This window comes from Haemorhous mexicanus, chromosome 10, assembly GCF_027477595.1.
Source record: "Haemorhous mexicanus isolate bHaeMex1 chromosome 10, bHaeMex1.pri, whole genome shotgun sequence".
Taxonomy (NCBI): Eukaryota; Metazoa; Chordata; class Aves; order Passeriformes; family Fringillidae; genus Haemorhous; species Haemorhous mexicanus.
In genome coordinates, this window is record NC_082350.1 from 3,987,725 (window position 1) to 4,013,026 (window position 25,302).

General features: G+C 45.8%; 1 protein-coding gene across 4 annotated transcripts; it reads left to right on the forward strand.

The window, feature by feature from the left end:
* Positions 1 to 778: 778 nt before the first annotated feature.
* On the forward strand, positions 779 to 16,095 carry PLEKHB2 (pleckstrin homology domain containing B2). 4 transcript variants are annotated; one of them, XM_059854974.1, is made up of 8 exons: positions 779 to 843; positions 4,019 to 4,066; positions 4,677 to 4,829; positions 5,637 to 5,739; positions 6,632 to 6,671; positions 8,808 to 8,897; positions 9,988 to 10,102; positions 12,096 to 16,095. In XM_059854974.1, exons 2-8 carry the CDS (start codon positions 4,030 to 4,032, stop codon positions 12,230 to 12,232), a joined length of 675 nt encoding a protein of 224 aa, XP_059710957.1. In that variant the 5' UTR covers positions 779 to 843; positions 4,019 to 4,029; the 3' UTR covers positions 12,233 to 16,095. The 4 variants fall into 4 exon arrangements, with proteins under 4 accessions (XP_059710957.1, XP_059710958.1, XP_059710959.1 ...); XM_059854975.1 differs by lacking the exon at positions 779 to 843 and adding an exon at positions 3,617 to 3,706; XM_059854976.1 differs by lacking the exon at positions 779 to 843 and adding an exon at positions 3,713 to 3,910.
* The last annotated feature ends 9,207 nt before the right edge of the window (positions 16,096 to 25,302 follow it).

A 25,302-nucleotide genomic window follows, 5' to 3' on the forward strand; every position in this document is an offset into this window, starting at 1 on the left:
GTTTCTTCTGATAATGGAGCAATAAATTCTCTTTCTCTGAAAGATTGAGGTGTCCTGTGGCTGCTATCTCAGTGTGGGTCCTTTCTTTAGAAAAAAAGTATCCTACATAGAGTAGTTTCTATTTTAAGATTTTGTTGTAACCTAAAACTATATTTAACACACTACTTAAGAGAATTAACACAGATAACTTCCTAACATAACACATATAATATTCATTTCAACATTTGCGAAAAGCCAATCATAAAATACGCATTTTTCACGCAGAGTAACCATCTCACACCTTCTGCGTTAGAAATGGAAAGGCAGTTTGAAGGATGTTGTTAATTAGCCGTGACACGGTGCGTTGCGTGCGGGCAGCACTGAGCCCGGCCGGGCTGCGGAGCCCGCACGGCCCGGCAGAGCGCGGCTGCTGCCGCCTTATGTAACAGCTCCCAGAGCAGCCGGCCTCTCCCGGCCTCCGCTACTTGCGGGACTGCCTGAACAGAGCCCCCGCCGCTCTCTTTGCAGTTCCGTGGCGAGAGATCAGAAACTGTGGTAGAAAAGAAAAAGCCTGTGGAAAGAACCGCTTAGTGCCGTGAGGCCGCCCCTGTGCCAGCCGCCGGCCCGGGCGGCAGGCCATGGATTTAGAGCGCCGGCAAAGGCAGTAACGGGACGGGCTCAGTGTCCCGGCTCGGCCTTCCCCAGAGGACCGAGCCTGGCCGGGCTGGGCGCGCCGGGCACTCTCCCCGCGGCTCCGTGCGGGCTCTGCGCGGGCCGGGCGGCGCGGCTGACGTCAGGGCGGGGCTGGCGCTGCCCGCGGGCGGAGCGGGGCCGGCGGCGGGCGGCGGGCGCGGGGAGCGGCAGGTACGGCCGGGCTGGGGCAGGGGGAAGGGGGCCAAGGGGGCCGGCTCCGGGGGGCGGCATGACCACCGCCAGCTCCGCCAAGGTCAGCGGGGCGCAAACCCGGCCGAGAGCGGTGCCGGGGAGGGCGAGACGCGGCTTTCGGGGCAGCGCAGGCCGCTCCCCGGCGGCAGAGGCGCGGTGGGCCGGGGCTGCCGTGGGGCTGTCCCGGGGGGAGCGAGCACCGCCGGGCAGGGTTGGGACGGAGCCGCGGCCCCCGAGCGCCGGGAGCCGGCTCGGAGAGCACGGACAGCTCCCGGGTAAAGGGCCTGCGCAGCTGGGCCCGAGCCAGGCAGTTCCAGGAATAGAAAACTTGCGCTGTCGGGAGCGGGAGGGGCCGGTCAGGGTTACGTTTGAGCGCTGTACTTCTGTACTCTGCCCAAGTACGGCGAGTGAAGTAACCTGGGGGGTCTGCGGGCACTGCTGCTCCCCGCCGGCTCAGCTCCGGGGCTGCCGCTGCTGTCTCAGCCCTCTCCATCGACACGGAGGGCAGGGTCGGGCCCTCTGCTAGCTCAGCTAGGGATTACAAGCTGCAGGGAGAAACTCTTGTTTTATTTTAAAGTGTGTTTCATCAAGAAGGGGACTGGAACAGACTGTTGGATATTCCACAGTATATTCCATGCAGAAAACTGCTGTTCCAGGGAGGAGAAAGGAATTGTCCCACTCCTTTGCCACATCTACTCCTAACTCAAGTTCAGTTTAGAGTTTTACTCTTAGATTTCAGCCACCAAAACACTTTTATTCATATTGGTTGTAAATTAATTTATCTTTGGTTAAATCCCATTTTTCACGTCGGTGGCACTGGGCTGGTTTAACAAGCAAATACTATTCAGATGCAGCTGATCGTGCTAGGCTATCTTCTAGCTCTGCAAACACACTTTTAAACATCATGTGGGTGGACTGTGAATACTGTATAGGACTTCAAATGAGCCCTTCTGCTTAAAAAGGACAAGGAAGAATATCTAATTGTTTTTGCACCTCCCACTTTAAGTGCTGACAGATTCTTCTGTGTGATTCCTTGCTCTCTCTCCAGAACTGAAGTTTTAGGCACTTAAACTCTGAACTGGGAAAGTGATTTATAATATAAATAAACTGTTTTGTTTGGTGCCTCTGAGGTTACATGCAAGGTGCTGTACAGCTGCTGGAGCCCCATTTGCTGTTGTAGCTTTAGACAGCTCTGAAACATTCTGAATGTGAGACTTTGTGAGCTGTTCAGTAATCACAGGCAAAGCTCAATTTGTCAAGAGAGAGGTTTTCTTCTTCTGTTCTTCCCCTTTTTGTGTCTAAGTTAAATCTAATTATGCTATTGTGTAACAGAGTTGGTTTAAAGGTAGCAACAACATTCCATGGCCTAGTCTAACACTTGCAGCAGAACTGAAGTTCATGCAAATTCTTTTTTGGCTTGTAGACTAGGAAACAGCCTCCAGAAATAGTGATTTCACCCTATTGGGCAAACTGGAAGACATGGAAACACCATTAGAGACACTCATTGCTGTGAAAATGAAGAACAAGTCGACTGTTTCCTTGTAAAGGAGAATCAAGGGGAGAAAAGCCTTTGTTGGGGTGGTGGCAGAATGAGCCTCAGGTGCTTTGTACTGCTTTGTTCCTTTGGAAGAATTAGTTGGCCTCTATTTCTGGAGCTCTCTCTCTGTATAGGGGTGACAAGAGCATGCTCAGACCCCAGAGCAGGACCAGGTGACTACAATTAAAGCAGGACAGGAGTCTAACACTCCCTTTCAGGAGTGGGCTCTCAGCAGAATCTTTTTTTTCCCAGCAAGCTGTTACAAAAGTCAAGAATAAGAGGTTTATCCTGGAGTTCAGACTTTACCTGCAGGTGGTTCTCACCATCATATCCAAGCCTATGCAGGGTGTGGCATTCCTTAAATATAAAATCCTGATGTTTATAATCTTGTGTGCTACAGTATTTGCCCAGTAGTCTGAAGAGGACACAGCTACAAGTAATATCCATTAGATCAGGGAACAGATGGATGCTTACTAACTTCATATTTTACAAGAAGATTACAAAACTCTTCTTTTTCTCCCTTCTCCTCAGCTTTAAACACATTCTGCTGAAGTTTTTCTGGAGGAGTTCCTCTGTTTATCAAATCTACTGTGCCACCTTTCACCCCCTCATGGACCCCCTTTATGCTGCCACAAGTAGAATTATTTGTTATTTGTTGGGTTTCAGTATCTGTCTCTCCTATTGTTTCTCATATCTGTCTCTCTTACAGGCCCCACAAATAATTTCTAAAAAGCAGCCTTCTCAGGAGAGGCTTAAAATGCTTCTGTTCTTCCTTTTCTAGTTCAATTGCATCTGGATAGTTGAGTTTTTATAATCTCTTTTAAAACAATAATCAGAACACCATTAGGCTGTAAAATAAAACCTCATTTTCCAATATATCCCATGTTTGATGTCTTTTTTCAGCATGCTCATAAACCAGAATGCAGTGGCCGAGTACTTAATGTCACGTGTGATGACTTGAATTTAACACAGAGTCCTTGCCATGCTATTTCAAGCTTCATTTAAAAGCTGAGGAGAACTGAGAATCTTACTTCATGGGCTCATCTTTTACTTACTTTAATTCTTAGAGCAAGCTAGTGATGATTTGAAAGAAATACCAGTCATAAAAACAGCTTTCTCCTTCCTGTTTAAGATTAAACTGTTCCAGCTTTTGTTTTGATTGGACTTTGAGCCAGTGAATGAAAAACACAGAAGAGGAAGTACAGAAAAAAAAAAAAGAGAGAGGCAGGTAGAAGTGCTTGGTAACTTGAGACTGCAGAATACAGGATGTACACGTATGCAGAGAGGACTTGAAAGGAACTGCTGGTGAGTCAGGAAGGAGTCATTGCAGTCTGTCTCTTCCCCATTTTCTAAGAGCAGCAGCTGTAGGGTTTTTTTTGCCAGTTAAACACCAAGGTGGTCTCTGACAGTCACACTGGATCACAGCACATTTGTTACGTCCTGCACCACCTGTTGTGCTTAGTGAGTATCTTCACCTGGGATCTGCTGCGTCTCTGCTACGTGAGCTGGGTACTGCAGCTCTAATAGATGGTATTGAGATGTCTCTTTCTAATGTGTTACTGTGAAATACTGAAAACTGCTTTTCTCCCCCCTCCCCCTTCCTCTTCTGCCCACTAGATTAAGCAGCAATGGCATTTGTGAAGAGCGGATGGCTGCTCCGGCAAAGTAAGTCACAGATCTTTCTCTTCCTTCTCTCCCTGTTCACTGGGAATTCTTCAGAAAACATCCCAGCAGCTGATGTTGGAGTAATTCCCAGGTTTTCTTAAAACAAGTAGTTCTGTGGGTTGTTTTTGTTGGGTTTTTTCCTTTTTACTTTAAGGACACGTCACATTATGACGTGTCATGATGGCATTCCCATGTGACCTTTGGGTGCTCCAGTGGGAAACAGGATATTAACATATCTGAGGTGTCTGACTGGCATTCAGCTTCAGATGCTGCTCTCTAATTAGTGCTGTGTAAGTGGGGACTTGAAAACTTTACCTGACACCTCAACTTAGTGTCTTTCAATTAATCATGCCCTCTGCTTGTTCCTGTAGCAAGTTAGAACACAAGTGTCAGGTCATGCACTTAAAATAAAACCAGTTTTGCTTTGAATTCTAGATGAAATATGGCACCAAATTCTCTAATGTTCCCAAGTGGGGATGTTGTAATACAGGATTTTGCTTAGCACTTTGGAATTTTGTTTGGGGATGGATTTCTTGGTTTATTTTTTATTAACTTCAGGACAGAAACATTTCCCGATATGTGCCCTCAAAGTGACTGTGTGATTTTTAAGGTACAATTTTACGGCGTTGGAAGAAGAACTGGTTTGATCTGTGGTCTGATGGCCGCTTAATATTCTATGATGATCAAAGTCGGCGTGATCTAGAAGATAAAATCCACATGAGAATCCACTGCATCAACCTCAGAGTGGGGAACGAATGTCGAGGTAATCATGAAACCTTCAGGATTTGTGTGTCTTTACAGAGATTCTTTACAACTTCAGTGCCTGCCCAGCATACCACATACAGCACTACTGCAGATGTGAATGTGTCCAAAGTGTGTGCAGCCTCACTGGTCTTGAATCCCCCACCTTCCAAAAAACTCAACCCCACCAACTCCTAAGTTGCTTTGGAGATACCCAGGGTGTGGTATCAACATGTGGTAGGTTAGGTTAGGGTTTGATGCTTCCTGTTAAAACTCAGTGAGGACAGTGTACCATGCATGCAGGAGGATGGGGTGTTCCCAGCAGGACTGTGTGTCTGATACAGTTACTGGTGTAACCACAGTGCTGGCTGGACAGAGAGGCAGGGCTCGAAATGGGAAACCTCAGCAGGGCTTTGTGTCTGATACAGAGCACTCCTGGTGTAACCAGGATGGAGAGGCAGGGCTAGAAATAGGAAACCTCAGCAGATATTTTTGCTAAGTTCACTTCTAGCATTTGTTAGTGCTCCATTTGGTGCTGACACAAGGGAAGGACACAAGTGCTGGACAGTACCATTGCTAAGTATGGATTGGTTCTGCTGTGAGACACTTGCATTTCGTAGGGAAGATGTTCAGACCTGCTTACTTTCAAGACAGTGTGAGGAGTAAGAAGAAGTTATTTCCTTCTGGGGCTTGTTCTGATGCCATAGAAGGCAGCTACAACTGGCTCTGCTTTATTTTGTCCAGACTTGCTTAAACTGACTCCCTTCTTGTACATGTGCTCATGTAGTGCTGTTTGTACTCATAACTCATGCCTGTTTTTCTTACTCAGATTTCCAGCCTCCAGAGGGGAAGCAGAGAGACTGTTTACTGCAGATTGTTTGCCGTGATGGGAAGACAGTCAACCTCTGTGCAGAGAGTGCAGATGACTGCCTGTAAGACAGCCAGAGAATAATGATTTTGCTGCTTCTCCCTCTTTTATCCCTCTTTATCTCCCTCCCTAGTTCTTTTTCTCCCTTCTAACTTTCAGAGAAATGTTTTAAGAAAGTTTTCAAGCAAATAAAAGCAGGTTTTCAGTGACAAAAACTCCAGTATCTCTCCTAGAAATTGTCTAGCTCATGGAAACTAACTGCAAGTTAAGTCACTGAAAACACTGAAGGGTGAGGAGGAGTAGAAGAATCTGATTAATATGATCAATGCAAGGCTTGTTAAACAGGTTTTTTTTAACTTTTGCCATTCTTCCAGAGCATATGATGTGGCATTAGCCCAAGGACATCCCAGTAGCAATAGGAGGAATATTCCACTATTGTGAACTCTCTGGGCTGTGTAGAATTAGATAACTCCTGCAATCACTGTTTGCCATGAAGTGTGTTCCATGGAGCATGCTCCCAGCCCTGTGGCAGGGCAGGAGCTGGGTGAGGTGTTCCTGCCTCCTGGGAACAGCAGCAGCAGCAAGGCCCCTGCTCTAATCAGCACAGATGAGCTGTTCTGCTGGGGTGCATCCCTTCCCAATACCTCATCCTAAGCATGACTGCATATTTCCTACCTGTTGTGCTTGCAGCAAGGACCTCCAAAACTGCATCCATTCCTCCTCTTGTTCCTCCTTGTTCTTTCTCAGCTCTGCAAGAAAGTAATTTTTTGTTAGTCTTGGTGTGACACTTTTGTGCATTTGAGTGTCTCGTTAGGCATTGACACATGCAGTACCTAAAACTCTGCTCCTGCAGTACCTCTAGTTGCTAACCTTGTTTGTTTCATTGACCTGAAAGAAAAAGGTGGCATTAATTTTTATCAGTGTTCCAATAACCAATGGTTTTTTTTTTTTTGCAGGGCATGGAAAATTGCTCTCCAGGATGCCAGAACAAACACAGTGAGTATCCTACCTGGACTTTGTAGTGATAGAGAAGCAGCACATCAGTGTTCTGTGTGGTCCAGCAGTTGAGTTCTGAAATCATCTTCCATCCTTCTCTGCTAGAGAAAAACAGGGTCATGAGCATGATAGTAAAGCTTGTGGGTGGGGAGAAGAATGATTTTATGGATCACAAACACATCCTAGCAGCCAAGTCCAGGCACATGCGTGCTGTGTGGAAAATAATCATTTTAAGGAATGATTCCTCTGGGTGGAAGTGAATGTTTGGAAAGCTGGTCTGTGGGCACTGAGGCTGTGGGCAACAAGCAAATTTTCTGCAACCAGCAGAAATGAACTTTTCACTCCTGGTGTTTGTTGCCTCCCAGGTGGGTGCAGTGCTAAAAAGGAAGCTTACTACACAGCAGCTGTTAATGTAGATCCATGCCACTGTGGGATGCTTCTTGGCAGAGACATGGGGAAGAGTGAGATGCTTGGAGGGGAGTGCAGGCATGGTGAGGAGGAGTGTATTACCTCAGCATTTTCTGCAATTTGTTTTTCCTTTAGACTGCCTTCCAGAGTACTCTGCAGCACTAGCTTTCCCTGGATGACTAGGCTGAACCAGCCCAGGGGAAATGCTGTGTTTTGTAGAAGCTTATCTCAGTTTCTGATGGGTCACATTAACATTGCCACTGTACTGGGGCATTTGTCAGATGATATAACTTAGATTTGTAGCTACCCAAAGCAAACACTTGTCATGGCAATACCCCAGACATGACTGCCTCTGACTGCAGCCATGCTACACTGCCTGTGGCCTTTAATGAGAAGTGAGGGATTTGTCCTCATGCAGAGGACACAACACTCATGGTCTGTCTGCTCTAGTTTTAGGGGTTTATCTCACCTGTGTGTGAGATGGTGGCTTGTGGTTTCAGGAAATGGGAACTGCTGTTTTCATGCCTCTGACACTGCTGCCAGCCTTGATAGATGGCTCAGAACGTGGCAGTGCTGACCTTGGTCAGCAAGGCAGACCCCAAGGCTACTCAAAGTAGAGCAGGTAGCCCTCTACACAAGTAGGTACATAAATTAACATCATCCAAAGCTATTAAAGGTGTCCAATGAAGACTTGGACTAACTGGGGAAGTGGGTCTGAGTCTGTAGGTGCGTGACACACTTTTCAAAAATTCCAAGCATCCAGCAGTGCCTCCTAATTTCCCTGGAATAGCAGGGTGATCACCTTAGCTTTGAGAACTGTGTCATTTACAGGTGTTTGCAGTCTTGTGCATGGCTTGTACAGAGATCCCTGTGGCAGGGCAGAACACATTTACTGCTAAGATCTGAGCAGATTTCTCAGGTGATGGAAATACCACTTCATACAGTATTTTAATAGTGCTTCAAGCAGTCCTTAGAATCTTCACCATGAGTTTGACTTGGGATATAACCATATGATGTCCTCAAATGCCATGATTTCATTAGTCCAAGAGATAATACAACATTTGCTGTTGATTTACTAAAATGTTCCCTTGTGAATTAAAGAATGGGAGCTGGCTTTTGCCTTGGAAATGGGAATAAGACCATCACTGTAGATTTTGGAAATTAGGGGCAAAAATACAAAGGTAGTGTAAGAAATCTTAATTGTCTTTGAGAACTTATTCTAAATGGACTCAAGTGTTACCACCTCTGCCTCAGGTACCACTTTTGGCTACTGTATTTGTTTCCTTTACCTGCTTCTACAGAACTTGATGATACCAAGTCACCACTTGGTGATACAATAACTCTAGGGTGCCAGGAAGCAGCCAGCTTAGTTGTGAAGATTTCTTTGTCTGAAGACAAAAAATGAACAGGAGGGTAATTTCTAAATCTGAGGCTCTGGCATGGTGGGAAGAGCCAGGGTGCTTACATGTACACATTTCCCTGTCTGTGGCACACACACAGGGAAAAAAATTGATGGCTCCTTTCTGTGGCTGATCAGGAATTTGTATTCTCCCAGGTCTAGTCTCCAGGTACTTTCTTTCTGCAGCCTTTACAAGGAACTCACTGCTTTCTTAACACACAGTGTGGCTAAAGGTTACTTTCTCTTTGGGGTCATTAAGCTTTAATCCTTAGACTGCTCTGTCTGTCTGTAGGAACAGGTGAAAACTGCTCTCTCTCCTTGGTGTTTAGGGCTACGTGGGATCTGATGTGATGTATGATGAGACAGCCATTTCCTCAGCCCCTCCTCCCTACACAGCTTATGCCACACCATCACCTGAGGTAAGAGTTGCAGTCAGGAAGCATCAACATGAGCGAAGCAGCAGGAGCAGCCTCCTTCAAGCACTCACAAAGTGCTGCATTGTACTCTTACACCCAGCTTTAAAGCTTTTACAGCAGAGAGTAAGGCACTATCAGCCTATTGCTGCTCTTATTTGAGATGGATTTCCTTTGAAAAGGATGAGGCACATTTCCTTGGAAGGTGTATAAAGGGGTGGATGCTCAGTGAACTTGAAAAATAAAGCTTCTAAGAGACAGGGCAGAATTTATTTGGCTGATCTTCAAGTATAGTGGTCGTGCAGCTTCTAACAAAAGGAGGTGTAACTACACTTTGATGTTGTGCAAGCACTGGAAAGATCAGGAGTTTTAGAAATGGGCTGTAGTGACTGGAGCTGCCACTTTTAACACATAAGGATTTTGTTGTACTAAGATGTCACAGCAACACAATAACTCTAGTTCCTGGATACACAGTTCTTTTGCAGTGAAGGAGCAGCTTTGGGACCAAACCAGGATATGCTGGGGAATTCTGGATATGCTTAGTGAGGTGCAGTAATATGTGAGGGCATCTATTGCTTGTTGCACTATCTGCTCCAGCCTCTCACACTCGTTAAGAATGAGTTGTGGTGCTGGAATCTTGCTCTGTGCAGCCTCCTCTTTTGGAGAAAAAAAATTCTTCTAAAGCATACAGCTCTAGAGCATTTGTCTTTAATCTGACATTTGCTTGCAGTGTACCCTCTCGGAGGGCTGGCTGGAGTTTTTGGGATTGGCTGCTGCCTTCCTGGCACTTCTGAGCTCCCCAGAGAGCTGTTGTTGGCATGAGAGCAGAGAGGAGAAGCTGGCAGGGCTGCTGTGCCCCTGCCTGATGATCCAGGCTGTGCCTCTGCCATTGCCTATCGAGGAAAGGAAGAGAGAAAATGCTGCTTAGCTTTTTTTTTTTCCAAGCAGCTGTTCTGAGTCCATTCCAGGGAGTAGATTGGCTGTAGCAGGACATCCTGGATACTTTAGAGAAAGAAATAAAGGCAAACTGAACAGTGTGCTTGATTGGATCCATAGCAGAGTGTACCTGTGTAACAGCCCTTTTCAATTTCCCCAGGTTTATGGCTATGGCTATGATCAGTACAATGGTGCGTACCCTCCGGTGGGCCCTCAGATCTTCTATGCCTCCAATGGACAAGCTTATGCTGTGCCCTATCAGTATCCATACCAAGGTAATCAGCACATCCTCACCTTCCCACAGAAACTATTTGAGTCAATCTTTCTGGCTTCAGCTCTATTAATCATCATCCTTTACCAGCCACCACTTCTGCACACAGAGAAAGAAACTTGACCTGGAGCTGGAACCCAGTCCACTCACACTTTCACATCAAAGGGACTGCAGTGAAATTGCTATTAAGGGATTTAATATTCCCAATGTGATCTCAGTATAGATACATTGCTTTATAATTTCCTTTTGAAGCATACAGAACTCTAACTACAGCATGTTTCCTAAGGAAAGGTACAAGATCCAGAAGAAGATGTGATTTTGTGATTCAGTACTTCATATTGGGCATTGATGGAGCTTTTCATTCATCTGCTGCTCTTAAACCTAGTTTAATTATTTGAACACAAGTTTCAAAGGTAAATCCACTCTCAGAACAAGGTTGTAGCTGGTTCCTTCCCCACGTGCTGGAATTGCAGTAATTGCATCATTTCAGCCACATGAAATCTCCTGTTGCTCTGTTCAGATTTGTATAGCTTTAAATCTCAAAAACGGGAAGCAAAGAGTAAAATTGTAGGGTGTGCTTTTAAACATAGTCACCTTAATTTAATTTAGTTTTGCACAGAGCCCCAGTCCTACAGAACTGGGGCTTTAGAGTTGTATGGTAAGAAAAATGAGAAAACTGTTTATGTTTGGCTCTGCAAACAAGAATCTCTACTGAGAATTTATTTCATTTTTGAGGGAGATTTTGTTTTCCATTTGACACTTTTCAGGTTATTTCACTTGCCTTTTCCATTTTTTATTATAAGGGAGGTGCATCAGCCTTTAAAGCTTTTAAAGTTATCTTCATATGAGTTACTGAAGTCCTAAGATACCGATGATACATATTCAAACAGAGAAGAACGTGTTCTGTTGGTTCTGAAAAGCAGTAGCTTTTTAAAAACCCAGGAACTGTTTTTGTAAACTTCCAGCAGGCCAAACCCATATGCTAACAATGCAGCATCAAATTCCCCTGAGCAGTTTGCAAGTGTGTTAATATACTGGTTACTGGTTGGGCACAGTAACCAAGGCTCAATGTTTTCCTTCACCAGAGTCACTGCAACTAAACCTTGGGGTTCAGATTCACCACAGCCCCTCACTTAACCCCTGTACCTTCAGCTCTGCTGCTCCTCTGCAGTGACATAGTCCTGCTCAGGGGAGAGAGTCAAGCATTGTTCAAAGTCAATGAAAGCCTTTCCTAGTTGTATTTAGTTGGATTACTTAAGAATCTGTTACAACACACCATTGTGAGATTTTCAAGGATATTTACTCTCCCTGAAATGTCTGGAAGGGAAATGAGTACTGTTATGTTTGCTTTGCAACTAGGAGCTGAATCAGAAAACATGACAGGTGAAGCTGTTACAAGTCTGTTACAGAGCAGGGGGCAGTTGGTGGCTTCTTGAGTCCAAGGTTAATTTCTTACTACTGGCCAATCTTCATCTGAACTGAAACGGAGCAGCTGTCACCACCCCACAGATCAATCCAGGATGTGAAGGCTGAATTGCAGCAGGCAGTACATGTAAATAACTGATGCACAGTTTCAGACAAATGACTGGCTTGAGACCTGCCAAAGATTTTTTTCAGGGGGAGGAGGTAAGGGGGAAGAACTAAACTATTTGCCTTAACTTCAAGGCTGAATCAATTTTTAGACCCATTTCTTAAATTAAATCCACAAAGTGAATACAATTGTTTGCAGAACAATGTTCACCTTTACATTTGTGATGAGATTTCCTCACAGATATTAAGCTGTTACAGGGCTAGAAGTGTTGCTAGGATTGCCCTTGGATTTAATTAATGTGGAGGCTGAATCCAAAGCAGAAATGTATTCTACCTGTGCAGCTGACAAAATATTAGTATTCATTTGAAGGAAGAAGGTGAAAGAACGGCCTGTTTTGAAATTGCAGTGTATGGTATTAAGAAATACATTTCTTCTGCCCTCCTCCCAACACCCTCTTATTTCCTAGGACCTTATGGGCAGCCCCCTGCAAACCACGTCATCATCCGAGAGCGTTACCGTGACAGCGATGGAGACCTTGCACTGGGCATGCTGGCTGGAGCAGCAACTGGAATGGCTCTGGGATCACTCTTTTGGGTCTTCTAGATTACCCTTTCCTTATCTCTGTAGTTCCAAACCCCTTTATTGTGTGCAATAATATATTGGCAATGTTGTTTACTGTTAAACTTTGAAAAATGCAATAGTTATTTTTCAGTAGTGACATCTTAATAACTGGTTCTTAACTGTCTTAATGAGAGTTTAGAGGCACCATTTAGTTAAGTGGTTGGAAATGGCATGTGCTGCTCTTGAATTCTGGTCTGATGTTCAGAATTACAAGGATCAATATGAGCACCAGTGTCACGTGGTGGCAGTCACCTGCTTTATGAACAGACTGTTACTAAACACCACAGGAAAAAAGATTGGTTTTTTTTGGAGAGGAGTCTAAGATCTAGTTCAAATAAGAGGTTAACAGGAGTCCTGCACTAGTGTACATATACTGCTGGCTTTTAAACATTCCCTGGAAAAACAGAAAGCTGAGCAGAGATTCTTTGGCATTAGACAGTCTGCCATGCTTGAGGGTTTTTTTTTTTTTGTTTTCAGACTTGCCTGCAGATGGTCTTGTGTTTGCTTAGGTGCAGCCCTGTACCTGCTTCTCACACCATCCAGGTGAAGTTGTCTCTGAGAATGTATGAGCAAACCACTAGGAAGCAGCAGCACTCCTCAATTCTTTTATTCTCCCAGAAATGTGAATGACTAGTGGCAAGGAAGAGCAGTGTTTATTGTTCTAGCTCCCTCTTTATCCTGGATACCTCTTCTGTGGTCATGGTCAGATGGAAGTACTGGATCTTTAGCTTTGCAGGTGTCTGCAGAGCACCAGCCTCAGACACTGCAGCAGCTGAATTGTTAGGAGCCAGCCATTGTCTCTGCTCCTTACTGCCATGGCTCTGCAGAGGCTGCAGGAGGAGAAGGAACTTGAACAGCCCTTTTGTGTTGGGCCTGCCAGCCCCTGTGCAGCAGGAACAGGAGGGGAGAGACAAGCAACAGAAGTAGACCTTGCACACAGGCACTTTGATATCAGCTGCCTTGCTGATCCTGTCAGGGCTAGGATAAGATGTCTGCCTATTAGCCACCACGGTTTGCTGAACCAGGTTCCTTATTTGCAACTAATTTTGAGCACAGCTGAGCCTGGGTTTGTTGTTTGTACATTTTCACCTCACATTCAGCAGGTCTCCTCTTCCCTCCATGACTTGTTAAGAAAAACACTCCAAGGAATCTGTCTGGTTTTGCTTGTATGTGTGGTTTCTCTACACGGTGTGCTGTACCCTGGAGTGCAGCTGTTTCGTGTGTTACATGGCCTGTTCTAATCCATGCTGAGCTGTGCTTGGCAGAGAAAGAAAGCTCTAAAGAAATGCATGGGCTTTCTTGTTCAGGTAAATGAGGCAGGGTGCCTAAGCTGAGTTCTTATAGTAAGAGGACTTATTTTTATACTTCCACTCTTAGCTTCCTGTATTCCCATACTGTTTTAATGTTAAGTCTTATGCTTCCATTTAAAAGAAGGTTAATTTCCTTATGGTTCACAGGGTTTCATGTCAGGAAAATGAAAATAGATGAGAACTTGCACCTATATAAATTTAGCTGAAGTCCCAATCTTCTCCATTTCATCCTAAAATTATCTTGGCTCTGTCCTACTTATTTAAGCAATAGAGGTCCTGGACAAGAGTTTTGGTAGCAGCCAGGGGAAGCACTAAGCTTTCATGAGCCTTAGGACTAACTCAAGCTAGTGGAATCACTGGAAGTAAACAGACAGATGTCATCGTGGCTGCTTTACTAAGAGTGGCCTAATCCAGGGAGGGTAAACTGCTTTCAGGAGGCTGGCTCTGAGCTGTACACCAGTGTGCAGGCATGTCCTTTCACAGGTTAACAAAGCTGCACGTGTTCAGCCAGTCAGATGTACTGAAAGGACGTTCTGGAAGTGCAAAAGAGGACTAAAGTGAACGTTTTCTATTGCTAATCCAAACCAAAAGAAATTGCAGTACACTACTGAAGCTCTCTTAGAGACCTTGAGGTCAGAAAGGGATGGAATGTAAGTGCACAAACATGTCTGCCCTTTTCAAAAGCCCTTTAAGAGGTGAATTTGATTACAAGTCTGAGCTGCTGTCTGGTTTGTGCTTTGCAATAGTGAGTTCTGCAGAATGCCTGCATCTCCTCCTCTTCCTCTGTGATTCTTAACTTGTAAGGAGTAGGGGAGAATAAAACCACGGGGCATCATATGATTTTTTTGAATTTCCTAATGATTGGAAAAGGATAACAAAAAGTGAATCAGCTGGGTTTTTGTTTTGGTTTGGGCTTTTTTTTTCAGAAGAACTGTTAGTCACAGCAGGGGAACATGTCTTTTGTGTTTTCAGGAGATAACTCTGTCTAGGTCCTTAGTTTCTTCAAGTGAAGTATATAAAATAAAGATTGTTGATTGCAAAACATTCCTGGGTTGAAATTCAAAAGAAATTCTCTTTTTAAAAGTTCAAATTGAAGTAATTCTCCATTAAGAAGATAACCTTACACTTCTCAATGGAAAAACACACTTGAAACTGAAGCCAAAGATTTTAGTTTCAGCTTGGAAACAATAGGCTGCTTTTGTACAAAAACCATGAACTATTTTCTGTCTCAGAAGCACAGGCAGTTAGAACCCAGAAAGCAAGTGTACAAACTTGTGCTGGAGCCTGAAATCAAGAGCACAGTTATCTCCTTGCAGGTGCTTGTAGCCTTTCTGATCTCACTGCAGAGACAGAAGTGGCAACATCCTGGTGCACAAAGCAGCAGCATGGAGATGGCCACCTGAAGTCTCTGGTTGTTGAAGCTCAGACTTGCTTCCTGAAGACATGCCCTTGTCCTCTGTTGCTCAGAACAGAGCAGAGCTTTGGTCAGATGCACAGGAATGTCTGGCTGGATGCACAGTCGGGACTCAGTAGCCTTTCTCTGCACTTTATGTATCTGCAGTTGGTGGGGTGCTGAAGGAGATGGGATCTGGGGCTTGGAGGGACAGCCATGCCAGGTTCTGCAGACCACTGATACCACAGTGATGGGAAGAGGCAGCAGGTGGCAAGATAATTTTCCAAGCAGATTGAAATGATTGTTTCTGAACGGTGCTATTCATGACTCTAATTCCAGTTATATTTGCATAGTACTCAAGCACACATTCCTGCTTTGGACCCAATACTGAAGCTTTAGCCCCCTAAAGCTCTGGGAGGTTCATAGGTACCACAGCAGCACTGTTTTTGTGCAGTGTATACTGTCAGGGAAGGATAAATTGTCATACTGCAGTGCCAGTCTGTTCAGAATTGAGGAGGTCACGAGTCCAGATATTCATTTGGGACTTGTTCCTTTTGGGCTCGCAGTTATGGACAGCCGGACAGAGCCAGGCTTCCTGAGAGCAGGGTGGGAGTGCTCAGCTCTCTGAAAAGTCTGACCACATTAAAGAGGTCAACCAGGGTTATTCTTGCATGAATTTGAGGGAGAGCCAGTCTCTTCCAGTGAGTGGGTAAAGGCTTATGGACTAGGGAGGAGGGGGTGGGCAGAGTTCCTGTACAGAACAACTGCACTGACTGCCAGCAGACTCACCTCCCCCAGTGCTGAAGCACATACTGAGTAGTGTCCACATGGAGCTACCCTGCATGTCATCCAACCTTGGCTTACTTTGTTCTTCAGTGAAGATTCAGTAGGTGATGGAACCAGCTGTGCAAGTGGAGTGGAGGAGAAAATTCACACCCATGTTCCTCAGATGTGTTTGTGCTTTTCCTCCTCAGCATAAGACTGTGTAAGTCATGGAGGGTAGCATGCAACAAGTTTCCCCTCCAGAACCTTTATGTTCTTGTGCACTCCCTGTCTTTACTGCAGCTTTTACTGTATGTTCTCGTTCTTATTATTAATTTATAGCAAAATAACCATCACAATAAAAGTCATATTTAGTGTAATTTCTTTGTCTTGACATGTTTACTAGCCTTTATTCAACACTTCTCATTTAGCTGGAGTACACACAGCTCAGGCTGACATACCTTGGGCATCTCAGTTACCATTTAATAAGCGTGATGTAAGGTCTGTGAAATCAGCAAAGTAACTCCACACTAACACCACTATACCAAGATTAGAATTAAGACCTATTTCTTTCTAATGGAGTTGAAGGCTTTGACTCAGAAGTGCTTAATCTTGGATATATGCAACACCGATCCAGATTTACCATTTGACATTGTGTTATCAACAGATTTGTACTGTTTAGTGTTAGACTAAGCTGCTTAGAGCACAGATGTTGCTCTGGGCAAAATGCTACTGGTTGCTGTATTGGTATTTCCTGTTTATGAATTGCTTCACAGCAGTTGGGTACAGTCAATAAGTTGGCTTTGACGAAGACACTAAATGACCACAGCTAGCTCTCCCTCCTAAAGGCAGACAAGCTTGCATGTTTGCAGGGAATTAAACTACTGTGCTTCTGAAGGAGAACAGTACATTTTGTAAAACAGTATATCTGCTTTGTGCACATTTTGTTTTTACTGCTGAGGGATGGTGGGTTTTTAGCCTCCAAACTGGGGAAGGAATGAAAACAAAACTGCTATTTCAACCCATCAGCTAATGTCAGAGGATGCAGTGCTTTTCTCCACATCATGCTGACTGTTTTGTCAGTCAGCAGTTCCATATGATGGTTTTATTAGCACATCATGTATACCTAACCCTACCCACCCAAGCCCACTTGTACTGAAATTCTCTGCACCAGAAAAAGTTAGAGAACTAGATTTGCTGTGCAAGGCTTAGCAGCTCCACACCTTCCTGAGCTTCCAACAGCTTAGAGAATGGGCTTTGCCTCTGCTCCTGCATTCCCTCTCCTCTTTGTGGTTGCAAAATGCCACTGCCATAATTAACTTGGGTTGTATTCCTAAAAGTACCTGTACTTGTCTCTCTCTCTCCTGTTGCAGTTTGACTGCACTGCATTGCAGTGAACTCAACGTTCCCTGAATTTCAGTGGAGCTGAGTGTTCCCCCACCCAGTATGCTGTGAGCAGTCCCTAACCACAAACAGAGCTGGTCCCAGCTGGCTGGCACAGATCCAGCTGGTTTGGAGCCTCCCAGATGCCACAGAACACCTCACTGGGTTTCAGGGTTTTTGAGGCATCTCTAAAAGGCTTCAGAACTCACAGGGCTCATAAAAACTCCAGTGTATCTGCACTAATAACTTCAAGTTTAAGAGCCATGTGATGATTTTTAAGGTGCTGAGAACTTGGGAAAGTTTCAGACCAACAATGCTGAGCTTAACCTGGCTCACTGTGGTGGTTGTAATACTGATTCTACCCAATCCTCCATGTACTTTATGTACCAAGATTAGCCATGCATTTTGCAAAGTATGACAGGTAAAGTCAAAAAGAGTGACCCCTGATAAACCCCCTGAGCTTTCTGGGGCCAGGTGCATGGCGGCTGAGGTGAGCTTACCCCAAGCAGCAGCTCCATCTCCTGCCATCCACCAGCTGTGCCCCTGGGCGCTCCCAGCCAGCAGGCCACAGCCAAGCCCCAGGTCTGGAGGCCAGCAGAAAGTCCTGTCCCTAACTGAGTCTACCCTTCCTGAGCTCATGGATGACACCAAGCTGATTGGGACTGTTGCTGGGCTGGAGGGCAGGAAGGCTCTGCAGAGGGATATGGACAGGTTAGATCCATGGACTGAGACCAGCTGTATGAGGTTCAAATAAGGTGAAGTGCCAAGTTCTGCTCTTACCCCCTGCAGCACTACAGGGTGGCTGGAGAGTGGCTGGAGAGTGGCCCAGAGGAAAAGGCCCTGGGGGTGCTGGTCAATAGTGGCTGAACATGAGCCCAGGTGTGCCCAGGTGGCCAAGAAGGCCAAAGGCTCCTGGCCTGTGTCAGCAATGGTGTGGCTGGCTTACTTTGTTCTTTGGTGAAGATTCAGTGGTGATGGAACCAGCTACGCAAGTGGAGTGGAGGAGAAAAGTCACACCCATGTTCCAGGGCACCATTGTCCCTCTGTGCCCAGCAGTGGTGAGGCCACACCTGGTGTGCTGTGTGCCATTCTGGGCCCCTCAATTCGGGAAGGACATTGAGGGGCTGGAACCAGTCCAGAGAGGGGAATGGAGCTGGGGAAGGGGCTGGGGCACAAGTCCCGTGAGGAGCAGCTGAGGGAGCTGGGGGTGTTTAGCCTGGAGAAAAGGAGGCTCAGGGGGGACCTTATGGCTCTCTATGAGGTTGCGGCCAGGTAGGGGCCGGCCCTGCTCCCAGGGAACAAGGGGCAGGATGAGAGGACATCGCCTTAAGCTGTGCTGGAGGTTCAGACTGGACATTAGGATGAATTTCTTTCCAGAAAGGGTGATTAGCCATAGGAACGGGTTTCGCAGGGAGGGGGCGGAGAGCCGGTGCCGGGGCTGGGTGAGGGCAGCCCCACAGGCTCCGGCCGCCGCGCTCCCCTCACGCGGCTCCGCCCGTAGATGGCGCCGCGGCCCCGGCGATGGCGGCGCTGGGCCCGGCCCTGCCGAGGCTTTGCGAACGGGGACGGCCACGGGCAGACACCCCGCGGGGCTGCGCAGCCTTCCCAAGCCGCCTGCTGATCAAAAGCAGTTTTTCATGGGAATGCTCAGGCACACGAGTGTAATGAAAGGCATTTCCATGCCAGATTTCCATGCTCAAATCCCTAGCTGCTTCGGCTGAGGAGCTGTTGATGATGAAGTGAGGGCGTTTTTCTCCTGCTCGGAGGTGAAGGGGTGTTTGGGCTGTCCTGCCTGTTCTGCCAGGCCGGCAGATGACAGGTCTGAGCTTTAGGCAGCCCCTGGGCTCAGAGCCTCCCAGAGCAGCCCCCAAAAAACAGGACCAGCCCCAAACAAACAGGAGCAGCCCCCAAAGAGGAGCAGTCCCAGACAAGCAGGAGCAGCCCCCAAAGAGGAGCAGTCCCAGACAAGCAGGAGCAGCCCCTAAACAAACAGGAGCAGCCCCCAGAGAGGAGCAGTTCCAGACAGGCAGGATCAGCCCCAAACAAACAGGAGCAGCCCCCAAAGAGGAGCAGTCCCAGACAAACAGGATCAGACCCAGACAAACAGGAGCAGCCCCCAAAGAGGAGTAGTCCCAGACAAGCAGGACCAGCCCCAAACAAACAGGAGCAGCCCCCAAAGAGGAGCAGTCCCAGACAAACAGGATCAGCCCCAGACAAACAGGAGCAGCCCCCAAAGAGGAGCAGTCCTAGACAAGCAGGACCAGCCCCAAACAAACAGGAGCAGCCCCCAAAGAGGAGCAGTCCTAGACAAGCAGGATCAGCCCCAGACAAACAGGAGCAGCCCCCAAAGAGGAGCAGTCCCAGACAAACAGGATCAGCCCCAGACAAACAGGAGCAGCCCCCAAAGAGGAGCAGTCCCAGACAAGCAGGATCAGCCCCAGACAAACAGGAGCAGCCCCCAAAGAGGAGCAGTCCCAGACAAGCAGGACCAGCCCCAAACAAACAGGAGCAGCCCCCAAAGAGGAGCAGTCCTAGACAAGCAGGATCAGCCCCAGACAAACAGGAGCAGCCCCCAAAGAGGAGCAGTCCCAGACAAACAGGATCAGCCCCAGACAAACAGGAGCAGCCCCCAAAGAGGAGCAGTCCCAGACAAGCAGGATCAGCCCCAGACAAACAGGAGCAGCCCCCAAAGAGGAGCAGTCCCAGACAAGCAGGATCAGACCCAGACAAACAGGAGCAGCCCCCAAAGAGGAGCAGTCCCAGACAAACAGGATCAGCCCCAGACAAACAGGAGCAGCCCCCAAAGAGGAGCAGTCCCAGACAAGCAGGATCAGCCCCAGACAAACAGGAGCAGCCCCACGGTGCTGGGCAGGTGCTGGCAGGCCTTGAGCAGCCAGGCAGGGGCTGCTGGCAGAGCACAGGAGGTGAAGGAAAGCTGGTGATTGATGATTGGGGATCTGGCTTTTCCCTGCCTGTATTTAACACGGGAAGATGGGCTAGGAGCCCTGGCCTGGGATTAGGATGCTCTGGGTCAGTTTTCCCTGCTCTGTCACAGGCTGTTTGTGTGATGTTGGGAAGAGCCACTTTATGTTGTCACATCTCACTTCTCACTTCCCCAAAAGAGAGACAGCTTTGCAAAAGGAACAGACAAGTTCATGAAAAGCTGTAAAGCTTTTCCACTCTGTGCATGCACTGAGGACACAGCAATATCAGCCTGGGCTGACATTTTCGGAGGCCTTTGACATGATCATGAAAAACAACAATTAACAGTGTTTAAATTAGAAACAGCCTAGAATACAGAGGGCAAGGGCTGGCAATTCAATAACAGCACCATGTTTCTTTACACACAGAATATAGTACATGAGAGCTGGAAGAAATTTTAACCCTTCCTGATCTAAAGCAGACTCAGCTCCATCACCTTGCAGCACATATAGGAAACCCAGGATGGTCCCTGGTGCACAATCTCCCCCTGATGCAGACAGACAGGACCAGCAAGACTGAGCATTATTCCAAAGCAGGGAAGGAAAAGTAAAGAAACAGCATTGTCCTTAGACAGATGTTTTTAAAAGGAAATGCTAAATTTCAATCCATGTTTCAAGCTCACTTTGTCTATCTAGACAGGAAGAATGAATTTAGAAAGTGCCTCCCTTCAAATTCACAGCAGCATAAGCAACATCAGCATTTCACTTAGGTTGCCATCCTTCAAACTGCTGCCGAGTACAGCAGATGGAGATTCAACTGTGTCGTTCACATCAGACCATGCATGACTCTGAGTACATGAATTGATTGTCTGGAACTTGAGTCTTTACAGTGCTTTGTGTGCTTTTGCAATGACTGGCTGACAAGGAAGGGGAAAAGGGAGACACGGTTGTTCTTTAACTACCCTCAAAAATACTAAAATTTCACTACCAGAGGTGCAAGTTCAGCGTAATGCCGTGGGATGCCATGTGTCTTGTACTGAACCTGCACGTGCAGGCTGATAATGTGAGGCCTGAAGAAAACACATCTGGGAAAAAAATCCATCCCACCAGCCCAGGACAGTTTGCCTGGATCTAGAATAAATCAAAGTCCTGATTTCTCAATCAGCTGCTCAGCATCACAAACCACTTGCAATTTCTGTGTGCCTCAGTTTGTAAATGTGACTTAGCCATCTCCCAGTCCCAATAAAGTTCCTGTTCCCAGGAGCATGATGTGTGTATGGTCTTTCCAGGCTGGTTCTGGCCCTTTTTACATCTTCCTCATTAGATCTAGGCAATGCTTTCAATCTCAGATTTGGATGGCTGAGAAATAATCAGGAAAAGAGCCCTGGCTTCCTATACTCCTCCACAACTTTTCTGAAAGATGTTCAATCAACCCAGCATCATTTTTCTCCCCAAACCTTTCTTTAAAGATTATTCCCAAAGTTCACACCATAGCATCCTGCTGAGTTAAAGCAAAATTGTACGTGTACAGACCAGAAGAATCCTCTTGAGTCAATCAATAGCTATATTTCTGACTGTTTTAAAACCAATTGTTTCAGATGTCACTATTCTAAACCAGGTTTTGTCCTGATCAATAGCTCTGACAGCTGTTCAGATAACCTACCAGTGGAACTAATTGCTGATAAAGCTATGCACCTCTGCTCAGTCAGGCTAAGATGTGTTTTCCTTGTGTAATTGCAAAAGAAAACCTCACAATCAACCCATGCATGCAAAGCACAGCTACTTTCTGGGATGGGCATATTTCAGTTTAGCAGAAAAATCATACTTTGGTGCTTTCTTTGTCCTCACCACAAAAATAAAATCCAGAAATATTTCCATTATTTCAGCTCTGCCAGTGTGCTAAATTGTAGGCATGGAAATAACTGTATTGACTTGAGTGGCATGTACTGTGCATCCTGAAATTCTTGTGTTGTTGGACAGGACAACAGTTTTCTAAAAACACAAAGCTCCCAAGAATACATTAGTAATTTGTGGGGGAAGTGGAAGGAACCCTTCTGAATGCTGGGTTTGTCAGCACATGGTGCAAAAGAGGCCAAAATCTGCACCAGTATAAATAAGCAGAACACTAATGAACCCCCATGCCAGCCCACTCCCTGGTTTTACAGCTAATGAAGGCTCCCAAAGAGCCATTTTAACTTAAGGAAATGCCTGTGCCATTAACAAATCAGTTTGCTGCTCCCTTAATCAGAATTATTACCAAATGCTTCAGAAGTGACCCAATCTTGTGTTTTGCAGAGGCATCAATATCCTTCTGCATGCACAGAATCCCCCCCAGATGTTGCAGCACACTGCACCATATTTTAGTGGCACAGGGGGAAAGGGGGAAGTTGAGAGCTGTGCTAGATTGTTACAGACACTGTGGGCAGGAAGGAGAGATCTTGGTTATGATCATATTCCCGTTGCCTTGGGATTTTAGCTTTTATATTTTTCAAGTGTATAAGTTTAAAACTGTTTAAAACTGTTAACTGTCTTCACATTTTGGTCAGACAAAAAAAAATCTCTCTTGGCCTGAAGCTCAAGGACACCCTACAGCCTCAGGCACCAAGAAGTACAAACAAAAGTGAATTGGGAGGGAGAAAACTGGGGGTAAATGACTTCATTAGCTGAAGCTGTAATTGTAGAATTAACCTCTGATATGTGAATGGACCAAACTTATAATTGTCTGAAAAACTGGTGCCCATTGTCCAGCTTTGGTATAGCCTCTGGGAGGCTGTGGCTGCCCAAGGTGAACCTGTTTGAGGCCTTTAATAAACACCCACTTTATTCTCTGGGTCTTGTCTGGCCTCTGCTCTAGGGAGCCACTCCAAGGCATCATCTCAGTAAAACTGAGTAAATGAGACATGGTGGAGCAGTTCCAGGGAAGGGAAGTGTCCTGTCCCAGCACTGAAGCAACTGTGAGGTTCCAAATATTGCTGGTATAAGTACTTGCAAGAGCATTTTAGTTGAGATCTCACTGCAGATGAAAGCCTACTTTACTAAAACTGACCACATTAATATTCAGACCAGAGCAGATTAGTTTTTCTCTGGATACTTCCCAAAGGACAGCTCTCATGGGGACCTTGCCTGCATTTCCAAGCAGGAACCTTCACTCTTCTGCTGAGAATTTACCATGAATACAGCAATTTCTTTCCTCTCCTCACACTCCAGAACTGGAAACACCACTCTTCAGTACAAAGTAGACAAAGATGAGACTTGAATGCACCTATGTGAAACAGCAGAGCACTGCAAGCTGCCAGCGACTACAGCCAGCATCTCAGGAGAGGGAGCAATTTTAATCTTGCAGAGTCAGTATTAATGAGATTGCTATTTGTATAAAATAGCTCATTTACCACCCTGAATAAAACAGAGGCAGGAGCAGCCCCAAAGCTTGGTGGAGCTCCTGTCTGAGTCAGGTATGACACAGGTGAGCATGTTCAGGGAAAGCAGATACTGTCCAGAAGCTCTACAGCTGGAGCTCAAGTGCTGGCTCGAGCCCCTGACACCTGCACCTCTCAGTCATGGTTTTACAAAATATATTAATTAGTTTGAAGCCTTTCTGCATCTCACTCTCTGCAGAGGTTATATTTATATTTATATTTATATTTACATTTACATTTATATTATATATTTATGTTTATATTGTCTACCTATCCTATATGAAAATGTAGGTAGTTGGGTTAATACTGCAGAAACAAAATAATAATAATAATAATAATAATAATAATAATAATAATAATAATAATAATAATAATAATAATAATAATAATAAATGTATTAAACCAGCTGTCTATATCAAAAATCTGGTCCTATTTCTGTGACATCCAAGTCTTACAGTGACACATCATAAGCAGCACACCAAGTGCTTTACTCTGCACAGAAGTGACTGCATTGGTATGCTACAAGGTCTGCAAAACTGCAATTGCATTAGCCTTTAAATCGAGAACAACGCTTTACATTAAGTGGTACCAATTACAGAGTAAGTACTTGATGCTAAGAAAAGTGACTGTTATATTTATGTGCTTATATAACTAACAGATTGAGCGAGCTCTTGCCCTTTGCTTATCTGTTGGGCTCTTATCATTTCAGGAAATGAGAATCTACCTCCACGGGTGATCTCATAAGCCAGGAAATGCAGATTTTAAAGTTAGATTGCTGATAGGCCTCTTGGAATAGGAGCAGAGTGGAGTTCTGTCCTTGTGCTAAAGGCAGTTCTCAGACTACTGTGCCCTGCACTGAACCCCTTTTCAAGGAATCTGAAGGGGTTCTGAAGGGAATCATGAAGGGCTGAGGTTGGAAGGCATCTCTGGAGATCATCTGGTCCAATGCCCTGCTCAAAGCAGGGTCAATTAAAGCAGGTTCCTCAGGACTGTGGCCAGTCAGGTTTTGAATATTTGAAGCTGGAGACCCTACAACCTCTCTAGGTAATCCTACTTCAGGATTTAATCATCCTCACATTAAGAAAGCTGTGTCTGTGTTTAAAGAGCTCCTAAAATCAGCACCACAAGCACCTGTGCTGTGCCACTACCCTGGAGTAGCTACCTGAGCTATTGTGTTATGTCAGTGACAGTGGCATTTGTGAGGGTGGCCTTTACCAGTGCAGCAGAATCACAGCCCCAGCACAGACCGAGCTGTTTGTAACCCTGGGCCTGTTTTACTTTGTGCACTGAATGAAAACAAATGGCTTCCAGAGACAAATAATGCATTCTGGCAGTATTTTAGACCAGTGGTAGCTCAGCAGAGCTATAAAGGCCTCCAGACTATACAGAGTTCACAGATTTTAAGTACTGGTGGTCCACTCTCAAACCACCAGAGCTTCAACTCATCCCTCTTTCCAAAAGATACTGCAGGGGATGGATTGGTCTCTTGCAGAAGGGATTGAAGCAGTACAGAAGCAACTAACGATGTGAAAGCTCTTTAAGTATAACTGGGGGGTAGGGACCTTAAAATGCCACTCTGATTAACCCAGAGCAGCTCAGGGCCACTTTCCCAGGCCCTGCTCCATCACAGGAGTGTGACAAGCAACAGCACCCACTCCCTCCCCTCAGCTCTGCTACAAGACAAATCTTGTTTGTTCTGCAGCTCTTTATGACCACTGGGTATATGACTTTGATACTGAGGTTTTAAATCCTTTTTTTCCTGAAGATTATTTGAAGCAGAAAGATGGTTCAAAGAAAGAGGAAACAGAAGCTTATGTGCCTTGTTGGTTGCATGCCAAGAGTTGGGATATTCCTCTGCAGAGGCTAG